The sequence below is a fragment of the Thunnus maccoyii genome, chromosome 20 (genome assembly GCF_910596095.1).
Source record: "Thunnus maccoyii chromosome 20, fThuMac1.1, whole genome shotgun sequence".
Lineage (NCBI taxonomy): Eukaryota > Metazoa > Chordata > Actinopteri > Scombriformes > Scombridae > Thunnus > Thunnus maccoyii.
The window spans coordinates 23,862,808-23,887,755 of NC_056552.1; the positions used below are offsets into that span (position 1 = coordinate 23,862,808).

Sequence of the window (24,948 nt, forward strand, 5' to 3'; positions counted from 1 at the left end):
TTAGGGGTCACTCAATAAAAACAGACTTGTTGAATACTTGTGGCTTATTTGGGAGGGTAAAACATTACAACCGAGTTGGTAGAAATGCATTGTAGACCAGACATGATTCTCTGTCTAGCTTATTAGGAGAATTCTGTCAGCTCTGATCTTTCCGTTTCTATCTGTAATGAGAAAGCCCACAGTCTCATTTGACATGACAGAAGGAGTCGTTTCACTGCAAACAGTCTCCAGATCTGTTATTCTCTCATGGGATATGTTTCCAGGAAGCTAACTTACCACTGGTGAATCTGAATCTCCAGGGTACATGTTGTATAAATTGCAATTTACTAGAATGTTCATAATAGATTATAAGATAATATTAAGGGCAATGAATATTATATTGTATCTTTATCAAGGGTTACAAATAAAGTTCCCATGGAAAAGACTGAGAACCTGTATTGTGTGCTTCTTGTGAATCAGACATGAATAAAATGGTAACTGCAGAAATGATTTTGCTGTGATAAGTTTATTGCTCTTCTTTCTGTAGTATACAGGGATGCAGGCAAATACTGTTTTTTTTTTTTTACAATAGTAAAGCAAGTTGGTGGCCAAGCAACATGGAAGCTTCTGTCACATGTGATTTTTTTTTTCTTGGGGAAAATTACTGAAAAAAGGACCCAAACAGATAAAAAAGGCCAGTAGATATTCTTACAACTCAAGACAGAAAGTAAAGAACATCAGCTTTGTCATATATTCAAAACAATGGGCATTACTACATGTAGCAATAGAGCCCATTTATCAAGTGCAACACTTCATAGCTAACAGGAAAAAGCTGTATTTGGTCAAAACAGAACACATAGTGAGACCCATGTGTAGAGAGAACATAATTGTAAATGCAAGAAATCAAATGGCCAATGCACTTAAAGCAATAGTTTGACACTATTCGCTTTCTTTCTGAGAGTAGATACCACCCTCATGTCTGTAGAGTAAATATGAAACTGAATCCAGGAGACAGCTAGCTTATTTTAACTCAGCATAAAGACTGGAAATAATGTGAAGCAGCTGACGCATTACATCTCATTTGTTTAATCTATACAAAACCAAAGTGTAGAAATGTATGTTGTGGTGATAGCGAGGGTTATTTCTTGGCTGGTGCCTCTAGCATGTGCAAAAACAGAAGAGTAAAAACAGCAAGTTCTAGTTTTACAAGGGGTTATTTGCTGGATTAAACAAACAAAATATAACGTGTTAGTGAGCCCAAGGAGAGTCACAGACAAGCTAGATAAAATTAACTTAACTTGAGGAAAGACTCAACATACTGCCAAGGATAGGGAATGATGGAGGGAGCTCATTGTGGCTTAATGTCTCATAGTTTATGAAGATGAAGAAGTGAGTAAGAGGTGCTGATGGTAGGTGGATTTTGTTACCGTCCAACAGAGCCAGGCTAGCCTCTTCCCCCTGTTTCCAGTCTTTATGCCAAACTAAATTAACCGACTGCTGGATGTAGCCTTATATTTACCAGACAGATAAGAGAGCAGTATCAATCTTCTCATTTATCTCTCAACAAGAAAGTAAATAAGTGTATTTCCCAAAATGTCAAAGTATTTTTGAACGTGCTAAAAACAATCACTGTCACTTTCAAAACTGAAACCTTCTTTTTAGGGTAACTACTGTGTGTATAGGCTGGCTTTGGTACAAGTTTGTGCTGAGTTAAAAGGCAGTATTCACAGTAAAGATTTGAATATATTACATTTTCCTATTCACAAGTGCTTATAATGGACATTTCTGCTTCTTATTATTCTTTAAGGAAAAGAAGTAGATTTAAGAAAGCATGGCTTTTAAAAGTGGTTCCTTCAGTTTGCATCACATTTTTTTTTAAAGAGAATTCATTTACTAAGAAATGTCCGTGGTCAAAATGGTAGCACTGGAGTTTTCCGGTAAATCAAAAAGCGCCCCAATCGATTAGAAAGGAATGTCAGTATAAATACAGGATAAAGTACAAATATAAAAACACTAAATAAATAACTGTGATTGGCCTGGAAATAGAAAGGGTGAAATTTGTACGGACAAAAAAAGTACTTGGTGAGAAAAAAAATAGAGATGAGGTTGTATGTATTTTTCTTTAACATTTGTCTATCTTTGCATTAATGCAAAAATCTCTTAATTGTGTAAAAGCAAAAAAGAAAAACTGACATTTCTTAGAGCTTTCTATATTAATATCTACCAGGGATGATAGGGTATGTCCTTTAGGGAATGGTAAATCAATAACACTAAAAAGGGGGAACTAGTATAAGAAAAATTTGTAATAAAAGCTGTTAAGGCACCATTTTTCTGCCAATAAAACTAATAAGACCAAAGATTTTTCAAAGACATGAATGTCTCTCCGTAATGTCATTCTGTGGATAAATACGCCAAATAGTGAAAAGAAACTTGTATAAAAAAGGCCCTTCAAAGGAATGACAACCATTTCTACAAACATACTCTAAGCTCAAGCAAACTGTGACAAATGTGTATTAAGCTAAAGGTGCACAGTGAGATTTTTTTTTCATATTTACATCAAATGATAAACTGATTACATAATACACTTGATTTGTGGTTTGTGTCTTCTCCCACACCACTGACAAAATATGCAGACGTCAACTTGTCTCTGTCAGTACAGTTATGATATTTACAAAATGGCCGTACTAAGCAATCCAATTCACCTTGTAATTCGTTTTTTCCAGTAATACACACATAGACTCAGAAAGTATACAATGATTGTCAAAATGTGTCTTCAAGTCTAGGTGGCGTAACACTGATATTGCATAAAGTGTTGGTACAAAGCACTGTAATCATGTCATTCCATCATCTAGAAAATCCTTCATATCTCCACTGTCATACACATTTGGCTATTGTGTGCATCATTGTCCAAAAAAGGACAAAAAGCACCTGGTCTTTTGATTCTGGGTATGACAAGATCATGAGAACCTCATTTCAGTGAAGTGGAGACAATGTCAAAATAAAAATTTGTAGTAAAATGTCTGACTTAGCCGTCAATCTTTGGATGTAAGCTAACAGTCTATGCTTAATGTCATATCCCACTGGATTCATACAAGGAGCAGATTCTGGCACTTGGAGCAAAGCTGTTGTGAGAAGAATTCAATAGTTCTTTGGTAAGGTCATAGCTGGTATCAGTGGTCCGTACAGCTACTTGCAAGCTGGTGTCTTGTGTTTGACTGCTGATGGCTTGCTTGTTGCTAGCCAGCACTTGGGTAGCAGTGTCGCTTTCACCAGTGCTCCAAGTGAAGGTCCATGGCAGAGTTCAAGTTAATGTCTGTGACATCCAGGAACTCTGTGTTGAAAATGCTGGGCCCGCTGGGGGGAGCAACACTGAAGGCCGTGGCTGAGCTGGGCGGCGTCAGGTCTAGCCACTCCATCGTCTCCCACGGCGTCTCGCTGAAGGTCATGCTGACCATCCCCTGCACCTCGGGCACAGCGGACACCTTGCTGATTGGCGACAGAGGGGTGTCCATCAGATCTCTGTTGGTCAGAAGTTTTTCCTGTTGGGGATGGTGAGGGTGGCGGTGGTGGTTGTGGGGGCTGCCGTACCCTTCGCTGTCTCTGTTCCCCTCGTCTTCCTGGCCCCCGTCCTCGGTGGCCATTTTAAGAAGGGTTACCTCTCCTCCCCGCCCAATGGGACTGCCCAGCAGAGTCTCCAGGTGGCTGTCAGCGATGTGATTGGCCGAGTGGTCGTAAGGGAGCTGGGTGGGGGACAGGTGTTCGTAGTGTCGGTGGAACCTCGGGATGAGGAGGCTGGGACACCCTGGGGACACAGTAATGTGAGGCACAACTTTGGTTAGAGAGGACCTCTCCCCCTCTTCTCTGGCGTTAGCTGGCATCTCTTGAAGAGAAAGAGGAGAGGAGGGCGGGTCACAAAAGGTGGTGGGATCTGATACCAATGTGAGAAGTAAGACTATGATTGACAGGTCAAATTATACACCAATGCACTTGGAGATTTATGAGTAGATTTTAAACCAATTTGCATGTTCTGTGCCAGCTACAGTTTTATTCCTGGACGCTAACATTTTTGTCAAATTTCACCTTACCTCCACTCTCTATGAGCACATCCAAAAGTTCGTCCATCTGCTGACTTCTGGTCAGTTGCTGTAATGGTAATAAAAGTAAACAAAAAGTGATTATTTTTATTAATTGAACAATGTTTTAATTTGAAATGAAATCCAATTACATTTAAAGATTTTACATAAAAAGATGCAAGCTCTCAAGCAGTCTGCTCAGACTTGCAGAACAGTGTTTTTGTGATATAAACATTTATTGGAGACAGACCACAATTTATTGGTTGAGATAAATCTAAGTGGACAATACTACTGTCCACTAGCTAGATTTTCTAGTAAAATTTGTCTGCCCTGCAGTAACGTTAGCTTGTCAATCAAGTGAGGCAGTTGAGGTATTATAAATGAACGGGGAATTAATTCTACAACATACTTTGGGATGAGGCTTGCTGTTAATGTACATATATATCCATGTTACCCAAACGATGAATCCTACTGACTTTGGTGATCTCCTGACTTTACTACCACCAGCAGGTCAAAATTTTCATATGTTCGGTAAAATATCGCAACGTCTATCAGATGGATTGTCCCAAAGTTTGGTACAAATGTCCATGGCTCCTAGATGATGTGTCCAACTGACTTTGGTGATCCCCTAACTTTTCCTCTTCTGTCACTCTGAGGTTAGTATTTGTGGTTAGGACATTAGCATTTAGGTTAAAGCACTGCTGTGCCTGCGCTCAGCCTCACTGAGCCGCTAGCATGGCTGTTGACTCTTAAAATTGTGAATCTGTCCTATATTGTGATAGCCTTTGTCAATGACATTAGGGCTGCTAAAGACCAGAAATTGAACAGGCCTATCTGATCCTGATGGTAAATTGTATTGGGGCGGAGGCAGAAGTCTCAGAGATATCTCAATACCTCTACAATAGAAAATAAAGTGTCTACCTACATATCTACCAAAACTAGCGTAGCTAGATACCACTAAAGATAAGAAATCATTTTTTGTTTCTCTAATTTGCATGAACTGACTGATTAAAAATGCAGTCTTGCTAAGTTTTCTACATTAGCTTTTCTAGGTCAGCTAGCGAGCTAGTACCACTGGTTACTTTCCATTTTCAAATTGCTACAGTGTAACTTTTGTAGTGTGTACTAAAACATGAATGTCATGGTAAAAAAAAGCAGCTTACATCATGTTTTATATATTTTGACTGAATGATTGGCCTTTACCAGCCAGCTACTATAACCCAAGCAAACTGAAGGTGAGATCGATACCAACATTGATATTGCTTTTTAGTGCTTAAAAAAATCTGATGATGGTATATTGCCTGGTACTTCTTTGGATAAACCCATGACAAACATTTTTGATAAGGATTTTTTTTAAGAATTGTGACCAATTGTGTGTACTGAATGGAACATTTTACAGTTGAAAATGAGGTGGTGGACAAACTATGTAATTGAGACATTGTCTCTAAAATACAAACATACAGTGTGTTTGACATTTCGGTACTCACATTTATTATTAATTATTGGCCGACATATAGACTGATGCTGATAATATTAGCCAAACCAATGTATGTGAGATTTAAACTCAACTCAACCAATAGAGTTATATCTGCCCTCAAGAAATGTTTATGTCTGAAACACAATGTGCTTCAAGCTTGGTAAAGGTTGAAAAAAGTCAGTGCAGTGGACAAGGCGATGGATGAAAAACAGAGGTGCAATACAGGTGATGGACTTCAAGAGACCAAAAGAGAAGACAGAAAAAAGTGGAATTAGACCAACGCCGATAGGTAAAATAAAATCTATGTCCAGCCATTATCTACTGAATTTTAGCATGGACTTGAATTTACCTGCTTGACTGCATCCTCATAGCATGGGGGCTGTCTTAAGTCAGATGCAGCTGAATCTGAGCTACTGAAGGCTGGGGTAGAGACCTGGCACTTTTGGCCAGCATGACGAGGAGAGGGCAATACTGACATCTATATGAAAAATAGGTGAGAAGTGACATTAGCCTACCAATTAGAGTAGGGTGCTTACTGAATGTGAGTGTATTACAGATAAAAAAGCATAGAGAACAACTGATTAGGCCCTCATGACTGAATAAACTCATCACCTTAAACATTACATTTTAATAAAAGGGTTGGCGTTGTGTTCTTGTAAAGGAAAAGTCACTGACATGTGAGGGAATTTGTGATAAAGACAGATGAACTCATTTTCAAAGAGCAGAGATATGACAAGAGTGACATGAACCTCAAAACAGAAGATGATTGTTGAGAGTCAGAGACAGATCACAAATTAATGGAAGAAGGAGAAAAATGGTTACATGAACGTGTGGTGACTCAGATAAAGTACATGACATTGACATGACAACATCACATTGCTCTTATTTGTTGACATTTTATTTACCTTTGGTTGCATATTAGGGTTCTCAGCCTTGGCTGAGCCGTTGTGGTTAAGGCCACAATCAGCTGAGTTGGGAAAGACTCCCTGAAGGCTTCTTTGGTCAGAAGGATAAGAACAGTTCAGTGGTTGGCCACCACTCTTCTGCTGGATCTGTAATTAGCCGCAGGTGATGTAAACGTGTGTTAGAAAACATCATACATAATAGACAGAACAGGTACAGTACATTAAGCAAACATCCAGAGTGGTTATATTTCATTTTGGGTTATATTTCATTTCCTTAAGAGTAACTAAACACTAAATCCACTTTTTTGAGGTGGCAAAGTACAGTCACTTTAACATACTTAAGTCAAATGGTTCTGGTGCCAGTCTGCTGCCAAGGCAACACTACGTTCACTTTGATCTGGGCCACCCCATTAAGATTTAAAAAACAGAAATCAACACTGTAGTGTGGAGAATCCTACATCGCTCTCTGATTGCCAGTCAGTAGACATCTGACTCTGGCTGTCATTCATTTTTCCAATAAACATGTAAACATGTTATGTGACACAGTCACAGTTGGACCACTTCTACAGCTTGGATTGACATACAACTATGTTGCCAAACTACGTTGATAAAAAGTGGAAGGTTTGTGATTGTGTACATAAAAGACTTTGGGGTAGAAATTAACTACGACCCCCAAGGTGCATTTCGACAAGGAATAAGTAGGTGGAAGCTAAAGATTACAGTGTTGAGAGAACTGAGTTTACAATCTGTAGCATAAATCAGTTTATTTTTAATTTCTTGGACACTGTGTCCTGTGTTTCTATATTCAGTAATATTAGGAGATCATTTAAAGAAAAAATAATATTGTGAACACAGAATGGGGAAAAACACCTCCTGTACTAGCAGCCTTCACAACTCTATAGAACTGCAGTAACATATGTAACTCTGGACCATTTGAACCTGTTAAGGTATCAGTATGCCTCAACGGAAGTTCTTGGATGGTCAAACATTGTGTGAACCCCCCACGTGCCACACCTGTTTTATATTTTCATAATTGGGAGGGGGAAACTAGTTAGTTATTTAAGTTAGATGGGCTGACTTCTGACCTTAAAGAGTGGTGCTTCTAAAGACATCATACCTGCATGTTGCGTGCTCTGTTATTGCCCTGGGGCTGGGGGTGACCGCAGCCGTCCCTCCCCAGCGGAGGTGAAAGCAGGTAGGGGTTATTAGGAGACGAAGGCTGGGGGCTACTGGAAGGCTTTCCAATGGGTGAGTCTTGTGGTGAGCACTGTGGACTGAGGAAAGCAGACATGGTGGAGGGGCTGCCAGAGGAAGGGGCTGTGTCCATACATTGCGGCCCACCGTGGCCCCCCATATTGGAGAGTGAAGTGTTGCAGTGTCCCATGTCCTCCATGCAGCTCCCAGGAGGGCTCTTGAGCTGTTTGGGAGAGGAGAGAGGGCAGCTGGAGGAGAGGGACATGGGCTCTTGTTTGATTGTCACCCCAAAGAAATGTTGGCCCATCATGGCTGGAGTCTGCTGGTGGTGCATGGAAGGGTGGTGGGACTGAGATGGAGGAGGGACGGGGTCCTGTGTTGCTCCATAGCAGCGTTTCCTCTTGTGGAGCTGCATCTTAAGCTCTTCAACCTGGTAAGCATGGTCACAAGGATAAATATGTATTTAAATATACTTGTTAATGCCCCTGTACAAATATTAAAACTATACTTGGCAAGATTTTAGTTTGTAAATGATAACATGTATAATTTTGTATCTCTAATTCCTATTCCCCTTAATGAGACACCTCACACTGTAGATGACCACTGTTGTCAATATTCTGAGCTCAGTTCCAGTAGTGCAGTAAATAGTATCCCTAGTTATTGTGATTTTCCTACTGTGACATGTCAAAATGTGTGAAAAAGGCCTGCGCATTGGGGTGACAGCCTATCACAGCAAGAGTCTCTAACACAGGTTATTTTTAGACTGACACACTGATATCACCCACCTGTCTCTGCTCCTGGTGCAGCTTCCACGTCAGCTCCTCAATCACCTTCTGCTTTTCCACCAGCATTTTATCTTTTTCAGCTTCCAGGCCATCCATACTTCCACCCTCCCCTGCCCTGGGTCCTCCCAGGCCGTCCTCCATGTTGAGCTGAGCCGGGGACGGCTGCAGGGCGAACTGCGGGGGCGAGGACATGGGCACGTCGCTGAAGCTGTCGGGGAGCGAGCCGCTGAGGGACAGCTCCGAGGAGGCCGGCGAGATGGGAGGTGTGGAGGAGGTGCTAGGGTAAGGGTAGTAGCCTCCCTGGGACAGGGCGCTGGATGAGGACGGGGACTGGTAGGAGGACAGGGACCCCGTGGGAGTCACAGGGAAGGTCACAGTGGTGATGTCGGAGGAGCCTGAGGGCGAGGACCCTGCGTTGGAGTCCTTGAAGGGCCGGAGTCGCTCGATGAGGGCGGTCTTGGTGCCAGAGACGGGCATACCACGAATACGCAGGTGCTGCCTGAGCTCTGATACCTTACATAGCAACAACAAAAAAAAAGTTATTGACTTAGATTTAGATAAAACTTGTCTGTAAGTCATGCAGACACTTGTACGGTATTTCTAGTACAGTGTAGTGTACATTTCTTTCCATTAACACCCACTTTTAGGTCGTCCAGATTGGCTGGCAGGGGCCCAGGTTTGACTGGTGAGATGTTGCTTTGGTTGGGGTATGTGTTCTTGACCGGAGAGGACGAGTTGCTGTTGGCTGTGCTGGACGGAGCGCTGGAGGTGCAAGCTGATATCTGCTCACTGGTTCCTCTAGAGTGGGACAAATCAAGTGGTTTAGTCACTTACTTTCTAATAAGGCACCATTTATAAAGGGTTTATACACTGTAACTAACGGCTTTATTAATCTTACTGAAACTTTAACTAATACATTATAAATCAGTTTTCAGCTATTAATAAGACATATGCACCTAAACCAACTACATTAACCAATGAAAACCATTAGATCATGTGGTTGAAAGCTCCTGAAAAAGCAATAAAGGTGGACCTTTAGGTAAGATCTTTCTAATATTTGTCCAGCAGTGTGACTTACTTCTGGGTCTGTGCTGGTGGGTGGGGCTGGTAGCTGAAAGCGGGCTGCCGCTGCTGAGCCTGGACCTGTGCCGGTGTCTGCGGAGTGTGTGTGTGCTGCTGTGAGTGCTGCGTCTGTGAGTGTGTGTGAGCGTGTTTCTGCTGGCTGAGGATCTGCAGCTGCAGGAAGAGCTGCTGCTGCTGGAGGAGTCGGGCATAGGCCGAGTCCATGGGCGGAGGAGACTTCTCGGCCTTCTGGTCCGGAGGAATGTACTGGTGGTACTTGAGCTTCTTGACTTTGGGCTTCACATCTTTGGGCTTCTTGTGTCGGTTCTTGTCTGACGTCTTGGACTGTTCAGAGGGAGGGAGGTGAGATGGTATCAACATGCAGGCTAATGGTGCTAACTTGCCATTTGCACAAGTTTTAAATGTGTTTAAAGTCAAAAAACGATCAAAGTTCATTGTTTAAGGATTTTCCAACCTTGACAATAGCAGGAACAGGTATTGGAGGAGTAGCTTGGCTGTTGTTAGCCCCAGAGAGTCCTTCATCCTGGCTTTGATCAGGTGGGTCTCTGGTTGTGCCCCCCTGTTCACAAATAAAAACAAGATATGATTTGTAGTCTAACTATCAGATAGATCAGATATACTTCATTGCTTAAGTCCTCTATGTCCATCCAGAACCTCTCCAACAGACCAGCCCCTCATATGTACATTTTTAAAATGAGTATCTAATGAGGCATCCTGACTAAAACAAGTCTGCGTTTTCACCAATATGTCTGGCTAGATAAAGGATCAAATGCTGCTTAGATGTTAATGCACTGGTTATAATCTAATACTATAATACATACTGTATAATATAACAGTGCAGAGGTTATTCTGTCAGAGTAAATAGTACTTTTGATGCTTTGCATGTAATACTTGCATGATTTTACATAAGTAACATTTGGAATGCAAGAAAAAATACTTCCACCACTGTCTGTATGGAACATACATATATGTCTGCAAATAATGTTATCCATCTGATAGTTGAGATATTTCAGTTGGTACCAAAGTGGTTGGCTGACTGACCACACTGCTAGCATGGCTATAAAGTAATGGATGGATTAATCTGTTACAACAATAATCATTAGTTGCAGCAGTAGTTTTAATTGTAAATTACAGAACAAATGCAAACAACAAAGAAACAACAGAAAAACACCAGAACCTTTGGGGACAGCTGTTCAACCAATTGCAATTAAATACTCAAAAAAGAAAGACTTATGAACTATTGACTGTGGACGCATAATAAAATGTTAATATAGATTCTGTCTTTTCCAAAATAACCAGTTTCAGCTGCATATAAACAGCACAAGGAAGATACAGTACATGACCTGAACGCATCACACAGTTGCACACAGAGAATATATTTTACTACCCTTCCTGCTTCATTTCATGAGCTGAAGTAAGTTTCACTCAAACAGGTTTATCCATTGAGCTGTTTTATGATCTCCATCCACTGACAAATGCTTTGTGCCAAATGATATTAAACAATCACATATAAAAATAACTGTCTTTTTGCTATTGTTGTCTTAGATTTGATCTATGTTGGTCTAAATGTGTCTGTTGATTTGAGGCATGGAGATGTTGACTGCTACAAGTCAGTTTGTAATCCAAATGGAATAATTATTACCAAAAATGCACGTGTATCGACGTTTCCAAAAAGTATTCCAAAAAGCTTTAAACAGACATTTCAAACTGACATGAGACAGTGAGAGTTGATGATTCATTTGGAACCAGTCAGAGGCAGCAGACTAACACATATAAACAACCCTGTTCTGGCATTAATTTCAAAAGTGACCGTTGCTGACGGCGACCGTTGGAATGAGGTCATTGTGAGTGAAAGGTAAGCAGTTAGGAAATAAAGGCAGCTGTGCCGGCAGGATGGCGCAGCGTGCAGGAATGTGACACCTGCTTAGTTCAACTCAGTCCAACGGTCAGTGGATAACAGAGGACGTTGAGGATGGTGGTGTAGCTCACTCTGCCGCCACAGGGGGGCAGAGTGAGCACAGACATGACGGAGCAGAACAGCAGTTGAGGTGAAACAGAGTCTGAGTAAAAGAAGGGGAAACAGCAGGCAAAAAAAGGGACTTGGGGGCAATAAAAAGATTAATAGGTGTTTTACCTGTCGTGTGCTGGTGAGGGCAGGTGAGGAAGAGGAGGAGGGTGTGCTGCCGACGGCCTCGGACGAAGGGCAGGCTGAGCCCTGAGACTCGTCGCTGTGGTGCTGCTCCGGAGACAGACTCTCACTGCTGCTGTCCTCCTCAAACGCATACGAGTCCTCTTGTTTAGGGAACTTACCATGGTTTACTGTAAGAGAGGAGCAAAAAGAGAGAGGTGGGAGGTCAGTCAGGTGGTCTGATCACCTAGAGATAAGTGAGATGAGGAGGAGGGTTAAGGGATGATCCCAGTTAAATACAACATAGATGTTTTTCTCAAAATTTTCACGAGTTTAGATTTCAATCCAAGACTGTATCCATACATCACACTAATAATAGATAACTGTACAGCCGTAGATATAATAGTGCAGAGGCAGGTTTTGTTAAAGACTGGATTAGTCAAGCTTGTCTGAAAAGATGATTATAGGGTTCATCATCATGTGGCATAGCAAATCAATAAAATATAAATAGAAGAACTTCATAGTTTTGACCATGGCTGCAACTACTGATTATGCTCATTTATTTTTAGTTTAGTTTTAGTTTGGTCAGCAAAATGTAAGAAAATAATGACAAATTGTCTATTAGAGGCCATGGTGACATATTGAAATTGCATGTTTTGTCTGACAAGTGGTCCAAAACCCAAATACATTCAATTTATGACCAAGAAAACCAGAAAATTTTTTCCAGCTGTCTTTTATCTATAATCAAAATGACAAAGAATTACCAAATGAATAACCAATGAATTTTCTACAAATCAACAAACTGATTAATTGACTTATTGTTTCAGCTGTAGTTTTGACAATCATTGTTAATAATTATGATGTTGTTCTCACTACTGCACTGTAATTGCTGATATCTGGGAAAACATGGTGACATTGCTAAAAAAGAAGTCCGATTGGGAAAGAAGCAACTGATCTAAACCACTTTATTTGGAGGGAAAACCAAACCTGAGCACGACTGACATGTTGCTAATAATTCTTGGTTGCACATGGAAACAGTGTAGCTAAAAGATGCACGTTGTTTATGATGTATGTTCCCTACGTGAGCAGTGGTATTCACACACCGCCTGTCTGTCATTGACACTCAGCCTAGAGGTGTTACGCTGTGTGGGTGAGAGACTGACACGTCCACTTTACATCCTGATTGGCCGGGCTGATAGAGGGCACACTTTTGATTGGAGGAGCTAAGAGCGCCTATCTAACAGAGCTGAAGGGAGAGAGCCCAGAGGGGGAGGTGGTAAAGGTTGGTTTGTATTTGTGTGTGTGTGTGTATGTGTGTGTGTGTGTGTGTGTCTGTGTGCGCGTGCAGAGGTATAAGATTCTCTTTTTGCATCCAAACATGTGACAGGCAGGAACAGACCCTGGTTTCAATCACAGCACCAGCCCCATTCTGTGCAACTCAATGACCTCCCAACACACACACACACACACACACACACACACACACACACACACAGCTTAACACACAGCTTAGTCTAGAGCATTGTCCTAAATGCCATTTCCTCCCACCTGTTCATGTTTAACTCCTCGATCACTGGCTCTCTCTCCCCTCCTCTCTCTCTCGCTCTCTCTCTCACACACACACACACACACACACACCAACACACATACACTGACATACGTTAGTGCATATTCTCTCAGCTATATACAGTCCAGTACATGCTGTTTTCCACGAGTCTTTAAGTCAATTTGATGTCACCGGGAGATTGAGCTGGCAGAATTACAGGAAATCTGCAAGCCGTGGACACTTCCGTTTTTCAAGTGGCTGGTTTAGGAGTTACGGCGGGTCACATAGTTTCCAAAATTACCGGACAGAGGTTGAAACAATCGTTGGGAGTGTTGTGTTCGGGGATATGGAGCTTTAAGGTGAGGGGTTAATGCTGCAGGCGAGGGGAACGCAGCAGCCTGGTCCTGTCACGCAGCTTTGTAGGTGGCTCGCTGGAGCCGCACAGGCCAGTTAAAGCTGAGACACAAAGCAGAGAGGCGGGGAGGTAGGTACAAACATACACACAGGTACGCCCACACACACACATAGATGCACTCAAACTCAACCACACACTTGCTTGCACACACACACACACACACACACTTCTAAAGAAAAGGGTGGAACCAAATACAGCTGCTGTTCATCTCAATAAAGCATGCTCCCCTCCTCCTGCAGAGGTAGTGTAAACCAGCTGACTGCAGCCTTTACGCAATATGTTTACTGGAAGCTCAAGGGGGCAAACATAAAACTGCTAAAACGCCCAAGTCTAAAAAACACTAGATGCACTGTCGGGAATGATATAGAGAGAGTGAGTAACATGTCGGGCATTAGAAGACAAACAGTCTGAGGCCTGACGCTCTGCTCAGTGCTAAATCAATGGAGTGTCTAAGCTTTACATTTCCTGAAATCAAACACTGGACAAGCGGAATATTTCAAGAGGGCTCCCCAAACACTTCAATCTGCAATATACATTTATTGTATAAATCCTGTTGCCAAAGCACCTCTTTTTAAAGAAAACGTGCCCTTTACTGAGCTAAAATAACAGCATTTCTGGAGATCCAGACTGGCCTCTAAAAATATAAATAATATTCTGTCTGTAAGAAATGCAAATAAAAAGTAAAGAATAGAGAAAAATAAAGTAAAAAAGTAAATCACATTAAAGAGGAACAACAGGAAATGGGTAGTTTGGTGCCACTTTCAAGCAAGTCACCCATTACAAAGGATTTATAAGTTTATTAGTGGTTGATAAATAATTTATAAATCGGTTTTAATCTATTAATAAGAATGAATTTGGGGCTGCTGGGTTGTGTTTATACTATTAATGTTCATGGGTTTCTTACTTTCTAATAAGCTATCTAGTCTTCGGTTATGAATGTTAATAAGTAATAATAAAGAGTTTTTAATCCATCAGGTCTGCAGTTGTAAATGTTATTAAGTTAATATATCAGTTTTGAAGTGATCAAATGGTTCAACCACTCAAAGGGATTGTCAGTAATCTAGCAACCCAGACGTTGTTCTTATTAATAGTTTATAACTGATCTATAAAGCATTAGTACATTTTATTAAACATTGACAAAGCCAATAGTTATGGCTTATGAACCCTTTATAAAGGATGTATAATAAGGAAGTGGTACCATTTGTTCTTATTCAACAACAGGCAAAATTTAGCTTTGAATTTAAGATTTAGCTAAAAGCTGCTAAACCTCAATCTAATCTAAACTCTAAAAGTTAAAGATGCACTTCCTCACTTTTTATAGTGCCCAGTTGTGTTTATTTAAAATTGTGATTTGTGATGAGATTCATAATATTAACAGAGAGATGTATGGGGATTTGGGGGTACTGTTGGTTGCTATAACAAAATCAGCAAAGTCTTTAAAGATATTTACTTGCATTAACGTTTTAAAGTGATACTGAATTCTTGCTATTGTCAGAAAAGCTTTCTGTGAAGGAGGAATGTCACATTTATAACAGATCTACAATAAACACTCTACTTTTAGTTGGTGCTTGTTTGACAAAATGACGTGGTTTTGTTGAAGTCCAGCAGTGCAGTCTTTAAAGTGCATGCTGGTTAGATTACTATCTCCAACAGAATGCTTTGTACTGCTTAGTAAATGACTTGAACAATGGTTTGTTAATACACACACACACACACAATCAGGAGGGAAGCGTGTTCTCCTACTTAAAACAAACCGTCGCTGTGGGACTACCAAACACACACACACACACACACACACACGGAGTCTGGCAGGTTGAGATGCAGGTGCGTAAAGGTGTGTTTTACTGCACGGCGGCATCTCTCTGCTGATACCTGTCATTGTGACGGCAGAGTCTAGGGGAATGATATTCTTTTGGACCAGCTCCAGTGGCCCCGGCCTGAGAGCCAGCTTCTCATTCAGGTCCTCGGCGAGCCGGGCTCGCTTTAGCCTCATCTGGGCCTCCAGAGAGGAGCCGTCTGAGACCAGGTCTGGATAACACACAGCAGGACCACACCATCAACAACACGGGACACACCAGGGAAACACTGACATACAAGTCTGTACTCAAGTTTATGTACAATTTTGGGAAACTTTAGTTGTTCTATTTTCTGCCACTTCTCCACTATGTTTTAGAGGGAATATTGTAGTTTATTCCACTACATTTATCTGAAAGCTATAGTTACTTTATAGATTAAGATTTAGAGAATTTATGATCGTATGATACATTGCTCTATGGTACATTAAACTATAGCCAGAATATTAAATTGTTTCAGTTAGCTTCTCCTTGAACACACATGACATTATATTCTGCTTACACATTAATGCATCAGTGATAATAATCTGATCATATAATATAATATAATATAACACTGACAGGGACCATTCTGCTGCATAATGACTACTTTTACTTTTAGGGTTGTCACTTTTTCAAAAGTTTAAACAAAGTTGAATGAACATGTAATTTGTTCATATTAATGTGAACACAACCAGGGTAGATTATACTAACATACACTGTTGTTGTGCTCACACTGGATTTTGTTACTAATACATTTCTCTGTTCGAACGCAAAAAGTTTAGGCAGCGAGATTGCATCTAAAGTCAATGGAAAGACCTGAGTAGATGCTAATTTGCCCTGAGCAGCGCGAAGACGTGTCCACGTGAGTTGAAAATGTTTCAACTTGAGCAAAATATCTGCGTGTATCCCGAGGCTTTATGAATCTGCTTCATACACGTACAGAAGCAAGGGGGTAAAGGAGAGAGACCGGAGGGAAATAAGAGAAAGAACCAGAGTCTCTGGTGAGTTCTGAGTTCAGTCAGAGACTGAAGTGAACACAAACACACACACACATACTTCCACAGACACGGTTAGTGCGTCTGTTGCTAGCTAGCTTACAGCTAACATGTGCTTGGTATTTTGGCACAGATTATGCTTACAACCGTGGCCACGCTGTTTCATGTCCTGCCTGCTTTTTGCTCCAGCACATGATGAAATCTCCTCAGGCCCAATCCGGTCTGACATGTTCTGTTCATTTGCGGGGCATTGGCTGCATCATTAAAACTGCACATTTAGATCAAATATTTTCCCACGTTCAAATGGTAGTTCAAATTAAACATAAACAGTGACAGGCCTAGATACTTGGAAAACATTCTGCAGATAATACTTTTAGTTAAACCCATTTTGTAATGTGGGGGCGTCCTGATAGCTGAATGATTAAGGCACATACCACATAACCACAACATCCCTGGTTTGATTCCAGCTGGTGACTTGTGTTGCATGTCATACATTCTGACTGCCTTCATTTCCCGTCTGTATACTGTCTGCTATCAAATACAGGACAAAATGCTTAAAAATATACAACTTTTACTGACCCTAAAGACTTCTTTACATCCATCACTGATATATTCTATGTGTTGACCTTATGCAAAGCTGTCAGTACATGTATATTCTACAGATAACCTCTGTCTCCAATGACGTGGATGCTGTATTTTCACTGCTATAATAACATTTAAACTTGAAGACTGAGTGTATATAATTATTAATATTAGTATCTATTTGATCTTGTTTTCTGCTGCTTCAATGACCAAATTTACCAGTTGAGATAAGTGAGTTTTTCTTTAAATTCCGACTAAATTAATCATTTCTTGTTTTATTTTTTTGGGCGGTGCGCTCAACAAAAAAATGCAACAAAAGCAAATCTACAAAGTCTATGTATTTAGATGCATAGCTAGCAGCTAGCTGCCCCTGCAGCAGTCAGCTGTTGTTTCCTCATTGTGTTTCTATGCACATTGCTACCCTCAGCCAGTATTTCTGTTTTGGAGCCGTTCTAATATCTGTCCAGCTGCTCCATTCCCAGTACTGCCAGACACTTTGAGTACTAGAAAAATAAATGGAGTGGCTGTAATTAAAGGGCTCCAGCGGGTGAGATTTTCGACCTTCCACAATCTCTCTCTGTTAAATCCAGTATAAATAATCATGTCCAGAGCTAACCTGGCCTGGCCTAAAATCTATCCACAGCACTCGCAGGACTGATTACCCAGCCGAGCACACCAAATCAGTTTGATTATCTGAGTTCAAGAATGAGCAACAGCACTTATTTGGTCAAATATAATTTGAGTCAGATTTTTCAGAGGGCAAATCTGAGGGATGAAATAGGATTCAGAGCCAAAATGAAATGAATGATACAGAGCTTTATGCTGGACATCTCAGGTACAGACTGTTTGATGAAAAATGGATCTGGAAAAATGTAATGCTTTATTAGAAAAAAAAAGTTTGAAAAAAATTCCAACATCAAAATTAAACTGACATTAATGTCTAATATGAATCACTTTTAATCTCCAAATACAGTAAATATTCAAATTAGGACAGAGGAATAAACAGGGAAGGACAGAAGGATGTTATCAAAGGAGGAGGAAAGGATGGAGGAAAATACAGAAGGAAAGATGAATATTAGGGCAGGAGGATGAAACAACACGTTAAGGAAGAACGGGTTGGAAGAGAAGATGAAGAGACAGACAGAAAGAGGACAGATAGACAAGAGGGGATTCCTTTTGATTTGGAAATTCTAAATTACTTGCAGGAGTAGGAATGTGTTAGCCTGCCCAGTGCATACTGGGAAAGGCTCCTACCCAACTATGCACTGAACAGGATAAGCAGACAGATAATGGATGGATAGAAGAAGAAACGAGGAAAATTGTTATGGAGGTAATAAGGTGGAAATGAGGTAAGAAGTAAAGAACAAAGGAACATAGATAGAATGAATGATAGATGTAATGTTGCACAAAGGACCTAAAAAACAGAAAAGAAAGATAAAAAGAAAAAAAATTAAAACAGATATGAAGGTTTACATAAGAATGGTGGAAGGGAAAGAGAAAAAAGAAAGAAAGAAAAGGAAACAAGGAGGGAAAAGAAATTTGGAGGCATACATTAATGTCTAAATAAGAATGGAGAAAGGGTGGGAAGAAGGAAAAAAGAAAATTTGAACAAAACATCTCATTGAAACAAGAACGGGGGAGAAAAGAAGGAAAGGGAAAGTTATTTTATATAAATAAAAATGAGGGTTGAAAGAATGATAGGAAGGCAGATAAAGTAAAGAAGAAAAACAATGCTGGAAAGGGGAAAAAAATAGAAGAAAAGAAGTGAAGAAAACAAGGGAGGAAAAGGGGAGAATGACAAGGAAGGAAGGAGGACTTGTGAGCAGGGTAGAAAGGAAGTGAGGATAGAGGGATGTAACGAGGCAGTGAAGCACTGAGGGCCACACAGACGGAGGGGGAAGTGGGTAAAGCCGATGATCCGGTATGCCAGCATGCTCTTCCTCAGTGGGGAAGTGGTCACGTTGGCGTGCCATCGCCGTCCACCAGCAGGGTGACATCATCATCTGTTTATAACTCGCCTGCCCACCGAGTCAGCCCCGCTGTCTCGAACGCCCCTCCTGTCACTGACTGGCCTGATTTAAGACCTGATTTGACATCACAGGCGTACATAGAGCTTTAAGAGTGTTTAAACTGTGTAACCAAACTGCCTGAAAACGTGTTCGACCGTGGCTGGACCGGCCAGCATGGGCATAATGTAACATGATCTGGTGAGTCTGAAGTTGGCTTACACAGTTTTAAACATTCTGCAGCAGTATTAAAACACACAATGCACTTTAAACCTATTGCAATACATATACCTGCTGACTGTATCTGTCAAATGTAAACACTGCACTAAGAGGTAAGACATATGGTGCATTAGGCAAGAATGATTCTCTTTGTGTTTCCATCCACTGAGGATTAAAGCACCGCTGCTGTGGAAATGAAAACGGGGTGTTTTTAATGCACCAGCGCGTGCAGGAAGAAGCACAGTAAACCTGCAGCTACAGACCTATTATCTTTATGAGGAAATATTAGATAGTATATGTGTGTGTGCAGAGGCAGACCTGTGGCCGGCAGGCAGACAGTGTGCTCCTATGCAGGCCACACGCCAGTCAGCCCTGAGAGGCTGGGGCGGATTCTTGAATAGCCTAATAAACACCAGATGTTCCCTGGGTAATATATACACAGACCCTGTGCCGTGTCCATCTCCCCAGCAGGAATAACACAGCCAGGCAGAGCCAGCCAGCATCTGAGGGATCACATCTACAGCAGCATGGAGGAGGACGCCGCATCGCCCCCAATAGTGTTTGATAGTTGGGGGACAGGCACAAAGAGCTGGGAGGACAGATGATGTTTTGGAGAATGATAAGACAGCGAGTGCGTGGGTGCTAACAAACAGCACAAACCAAACTCTTTGCAAGTCGCTTCCATCTGCAACCACCGCCTGCAATCAAGAGATAAACAACCAATTGAAATTTCTCTTTCAAAAAAGTGCTTGGAGCACCCAGTTGGCCAATTGCGTTTCTCCTTGCTGCCTTATCTGTGACAGACTCCTAGAAACTGATAGGGCCTCGCCGGGCCTCTGGATTCCGTTCCCCCGTACACTTACCAGCAGTTTATCTGGAGGCTGGAGCCTCTCTGAAATGGCAAACGGTGCCAGAGATATCATTCAACAAATCCCTGGCCTGCATCCAAGTCGCCCTCTTGTTGTTCCTGCAGGCGAGTGACCCAAAAAAAAAAAAAAAGAAAAAAGAAAACTACACACTGGCATAGCTCACTGCTCCCATGTTTGCCAAGACGACACATTGCTGCTTTAAAGTACAAGGAATCGATAAGATCTCAGTTTAGAAGTGGATGTCTGCTGTGTAACGTCTCATTCTAAACAATCTGAGTGTTTTGCTTTCTCATGAATACTTGAAATTTAGCATGGTATGAGCCAATGATGTAGAACATATCTAACTTGTGTATAACATTCGTGACATGTAGTGTGTTGGCAGTCAAAGTGCTAGCCTGACCTAAAGAACACGAGAGGCCGTTAATCTGAGCGACAGCGAGGATTTAAGAGTACGCTCAGTTCAGTAGTCAGGTCTACATGTTCTCATCGCTATGTCTTATGTGACATTAAAAGTGCAAAGCCTCTGTCTTAGGAAGAGCAGCTCAGGCTCAGTGTTGTTGTGTTTGGGCGTGCCTCTGCTTTGATGCTGTAAACAGGTACCGTCTATGTAAATCTGGCTGTGCAGCCTGAGAGCGAGAGCCTCTTCCAGCACGAGAGCATTCCTCGGCGGTCACTCACCGACCTGTCTGCCTACCCGCTGGCTGCGCTGTCTGCCTGTCTCTCTGCCGGCTGCATATATCCACCTGCTTCCCCTACGTCCACCTTTGTGTCTGTCAGTACCTGTGGATTTATCCGTCTCTGGAGTCTGGATCTGTTTCTCTTTAGCGCGTCTGTCATCTTAACTGTTTTCTTTTCTTCCTACCTGTGTCTCTCCGTCTGTCTTTAATGCTTTCATCTGGAGTGTAAAGAGTTCTGAGTCGACCTCAGCTCGAACACAGTTTGACTGGGGTTACGATGATTTACAGAGAGGGCATCACTCGTGTCAGAAAAACAGCACAAGTTAGCTGGAGTCTGCAGTTTTCTCTACAACCACTTTGAATCCAAGAATAAACTTGTAGCAGCTGATTTCACTGATTGGTTCCTGATTGGTTGTTCTTTTTCAGGAAGCAAAAAGTACAACAGACAATCACAAATCAGTTCTTTTGGGTTTTTTTTACACATCATACAAGTCATGTCAGACTCAATGGTCTGATTCATGTGCAACTTGGGGAAATGATGTCTCTCACAAATGCAGTCCAAGATGTTCAAAATATTACTGATTGAGCCAAGGGGACCCTCAATTAAAGGGCAAATCAGGAAAGGTAATAACTGCTCATATTTCTCACACTGGATGTTTGAACCTTTAAACCCATGCTGCTCTGCAGGACTATCAACACACACTATATTTGATTTTTAACTGCATGATTTTATTTTTTGAATCAGCTCTGTTTCTTTACTTAGCTGAGTGGCTAAAAGTGGCTGCACCTTCTCAATATTTTTATTTGAACGGTGGAATAAATTAATGCGTAATGTGAAAGATATCTCTTGTACTGAAGAACCCACAGAGAGTTATTACCCAGCTCTGCAGTTTTTTAGTATCTTTCAACTCATTGTTTTGGTTTTACGGCCTGCAACTTTACTGTTTTGATTCAGTCTCAGTGATCTGTCCAGCAGCAGCAGACAGCTGTTTTCAGTGAAAGAGCTCAGATAAACCCACTGTACACTACCTGCTCAGCACCAAACAGCAGACAGACAAAAGTTAGCAACTAGCTGGTGAGTGTATAGCAGAGCATTTAGCAGCTAAAGAGTCAGACGAAGAGTTTGCTGAGACCAAACAGAGCTAAACAGAGAGTGAATATTGGACCTACATTCATCAGTTGGCCAGAAACATGATTTCAAATGAATGCTAACACTTTGCTAACACACAAACACATTTGCCTAATGAACTTTATAAGGTGTTAATATGTCCATGTTGTGTTTACAGCTCGTTACACTGTCCCCAAGTGGTCAAAAAAAATCAACTGACTTTAATAAATATGGGATTCTATGCCCATATTTTATAAGAAAGCAAGAGTAGTCAAATACAAATGTCTAATAACTCAATTTTCATATGTGAAAAAACATATTCTCTGTTATCTGGTATCTAGACATAAATATGGTCTTGGTTTTATTTGCTCAGGTGTGAGATATCTGTCATCTCAATACACTTAAGGTGAATGGAATTTTGTTTGTGACGCTAACAGGAGTAAAAAAATATGTATTTTGTACTCATTTATCTTATCATTGATGGGAGCAAAGGCCTATATTTTATGTTCCTTCGCTTTTTCATTGTGTCTCTCACACTCGTTCCCCCTCTATCTTAGTTACACTGCAGTCCAACAGCATGTAAGTGGACGTGTGTGCGTGCGTGTGTGTGCGTCTGCATGTGCGGCAGCTCAGTGTTGGAAGGCGTTACTCACGAGGCATGATGCCTTGGTCTGCCAGCTGCTCTCGTGTCCTCCTCTGCTGAAGTCTTAACTGTAGGACTGAAGTCGGGGAGGAGGAGGAGGAGGAGGAGGAGGAGAGTAAGAGTAAAAAGAAGGGGAAAGATGAGAAAGAGATGTGGAAAGACAGGTAAGGGACAGAAAAAAAGCAGGAAGAGACTCAGAATTCACTTTGGTTAAGCAGCGTACCTGCTGTTGCATAATACTAACTAGAAGTTTGATTTAGAGGTTTTAGCATAATTTCACTTCGCCTACAGGTTGAAATGAAAAAAACAAAACAAAAAAAAACAACTGATAACTTGTAGTGATTCAACAGGCGCACCAACAGACACACATGCACATGTATGTATCAATACATGTATATACATATGCATACAGAAAACACAGAAAAAACACAAAGCTGCTTGCTCACAAATATTTCTGTGAGCAGGATGTACGGAATGATAAACACAGCTCCTGGCTTTTAAACAGATCTGCTCAGCAGTGTGTGGTCTGCAGTTTGTGCGCACGTTTCTGCTCTGTGCATGTGTATGTGTGTGTGCGTGTGTACGTGCGTAGAAGTGGTCTAGGTGGGAGTACGGGGTCATAAACATAGAGCCTCCCCCATGTCTGTTGGTCTGCTTGTGTCTGTGGCTCTTTTGCTTTCTTTTTCTTTGTCTTTGTGTTTTTCCTCCCCACTGTTATCTCAAGGTCTCTTGTAAGACCCTGGATCTGACGCACAAGTATGAAATGTTCCTTCTTTTCTGCAAAGCCTTAATCACTTTCTACTTGTCTTCCTACTGTTAATTATCTGCTTCAGGTGGTTTACATTTGTGCAGCTTCGGCTACATTCGAGCATTTTATGAATTTCTTCAAACCCTCCGGCTTAGGTGTAATGACTTTTTTTAACGGTTTGACTGCATGTCGGTGTGAGCTCAGTTGCTGCATCATAGCGCTCTTGTGGGAGATCACCTCCATTATGTAACAGCAGGCCCTTCCCTTCATCTGACATCTGCTTTAGTTTACAGTGGGGGGTCGTGACCTGCTGCTTACAACATCACAGAGAGCTAACGTAGGATTTAGTTGCTGACTGAAAGCTGACCAAAACATGTAATTGATACAACATCTATCTTTCTTTTTTTTTGTCATCCTGCTCCCTTTCAATAATCAACACCCATTCATGTATACAGGCACACATAAAAGCAAGTTTTGTCTCTTTGGTCATGGAAAAAACAAGGTAACAAATTGAATGTAGCTGTTGGCGTTAGCTAACTCTGTGGAGCATGTTTGATTTTAACTCAAGGGACAGCTCCTTATTATAATATATTTAATATTATTAATAATAATTCTGTCTGAAAAAGCACAGCAGCTGCCACATAATATACTCTTTTTCTTAAAAGCTTCTAAATTAGATTATTACAATTTTTCTTGCAAGGGCTAACGGTTAAGACAGTTCCAACAAATTCTAACTCTACTAATGAATTCTAACATAACCAACGTAACCTAACCCTAAACTATGCTGTAGAACTGCTGTTGTTACATCCATTCACAGTGCCTCTGCTCACTTGAGTGACAAGCTAACGTTACAGTAAGGCAGTTGTATTTTGAGCCAGCTAACAGCCTCACTTAGCTAATTCCGTAGAGTGTCTTTGATTTTACCTCTTCCTGACAGGGTCATCAATAATTCTGTCTGAGAAAGCACAGCAGCTGCCACATAATCTGTCTTTTCTCTTAAAAAGCTTTGCAAGGACCAGAGGGTTGTCTGTCCTGATTGCAGAGAGTACATGTTAAAGAAAGAGGACCAGGTGCTGTAATCACAGATCACTGAACCGTACGATACTCTGCTTCTCTCACTGTTGACTTTGAAATCCAAGACATTTGTTTTCAACTCTGGCTTTCTTGACAACAAAGAATATACAAATGCACAGCCGCATTTACAAGTTTTCAGATTTATAGTGTAAATAAATTATCATTTGGCCTGCTTTGCACTGGTGAAGTGGTGATAATTACACGAGCCAGTGAAGTGAAATTCTGATTTATTGTCCTCCTATGCCTCACACACTCACAGTCACCATACAAGAAAGAAACCGGCTAATAATAACACCTCACTTTTACACTTAAACTCCAGCAACTTAGCTAAAGAGACTGGTTGCATTTGTTACATCAATTCCCCTGAACTTTCCTTCAGCACAGGCAGGAATGTGCTCAGGATAGATGTATGAGCATGGCTGTATAACTTCTAATAAACAGGTATTCCTAAATGAAGTATTAGGTTTATTTTAGTCTAATACCTTTGCATAAAGTGAAAATCCACCTTAAAACAGGACTCTCATATTTTATTCCTATAGTCTTGGACAGTTCGCGGCAGATTTGTGAAAGCGAGCCAGAGCCAGATTGCGGATGAGCCAACACTTCA

At 41.2% G+C, this 24,948-nt stretch overlaps 1 protein-coding gene across 26 annotated transcripts in view; it reads right to left on the minus strand.

Moving 5' to 3' along the window:
• Positions 1 to 486: 486 nt before the first annotated feature.
• myocd (myocardin) overlaps positions 487 to 24,948 on the minus strand; it is a 163,583-nt gene continuing 139,121 nt past the window's right edge. For 11 of the 26 annotated variants that reach the window (XM_042398395.1, XM_042398394.1, XM_042398396.1 and 8 more), the window contains 12 exons: positions 22,530 to 22,595; positions 15,458 to 15,613; positions 11,631 to 11,815; positions 9,951 to 10,055; positions 9,492 to 9,820; positions 9,055 to 9,211; positions 8,414 to 8,926; positions 7,552 to 8,058; positions 6,435 to 6,581; positions 5,879 to 6,007; positions 4,065 to 4,122; positions 487 to 3,907 (listed from right to left, as the gene is read on the minus strand). In XM_042398395.1, the coding sequence (XP_042254329.1) occupies positions 3,246 to 3,907; positions 4,065 to 4,122; positions 5,879 to 6,007; positions 6,435 to 6,581; positions 7,552 to 8,058; positions 8,414 to 8,926; positions 9,055 to 9,211; positions 9,492 to 9,820; positions 9,951 to 10,055; positions 11,631 to 11,815; positions 15,458 to 15,613; positions 22,530 to 22,595 (3,014 nt within the window). In that variant the 3' untranslated portion in view covers positions 487 to 3,245. Of the gene's footprint in view, positions 3,908 to 4,064; positions 4,123 to 5,878; positions 6,008 to 6,434; positions 6,582 to 7,551; positions 8,059 to 8,413; positions 8,927 to 9,054; positions 9,212 to 9,491; positions 9,821 to 9,950; positions 10,056 to 11,630; positions 11,816 to 15,457; positions 15,614 to 22,529; positions 22,596 to 22,965; positions 23,880 to 24,191; positions 24,420 to 24,948 lie in introns of those variants that run through there. The other 15 variants (XM_042398414.1, XM_042398419.1, XM_042398416.1 and 12 more) reach the window with 13 other exon arrangements.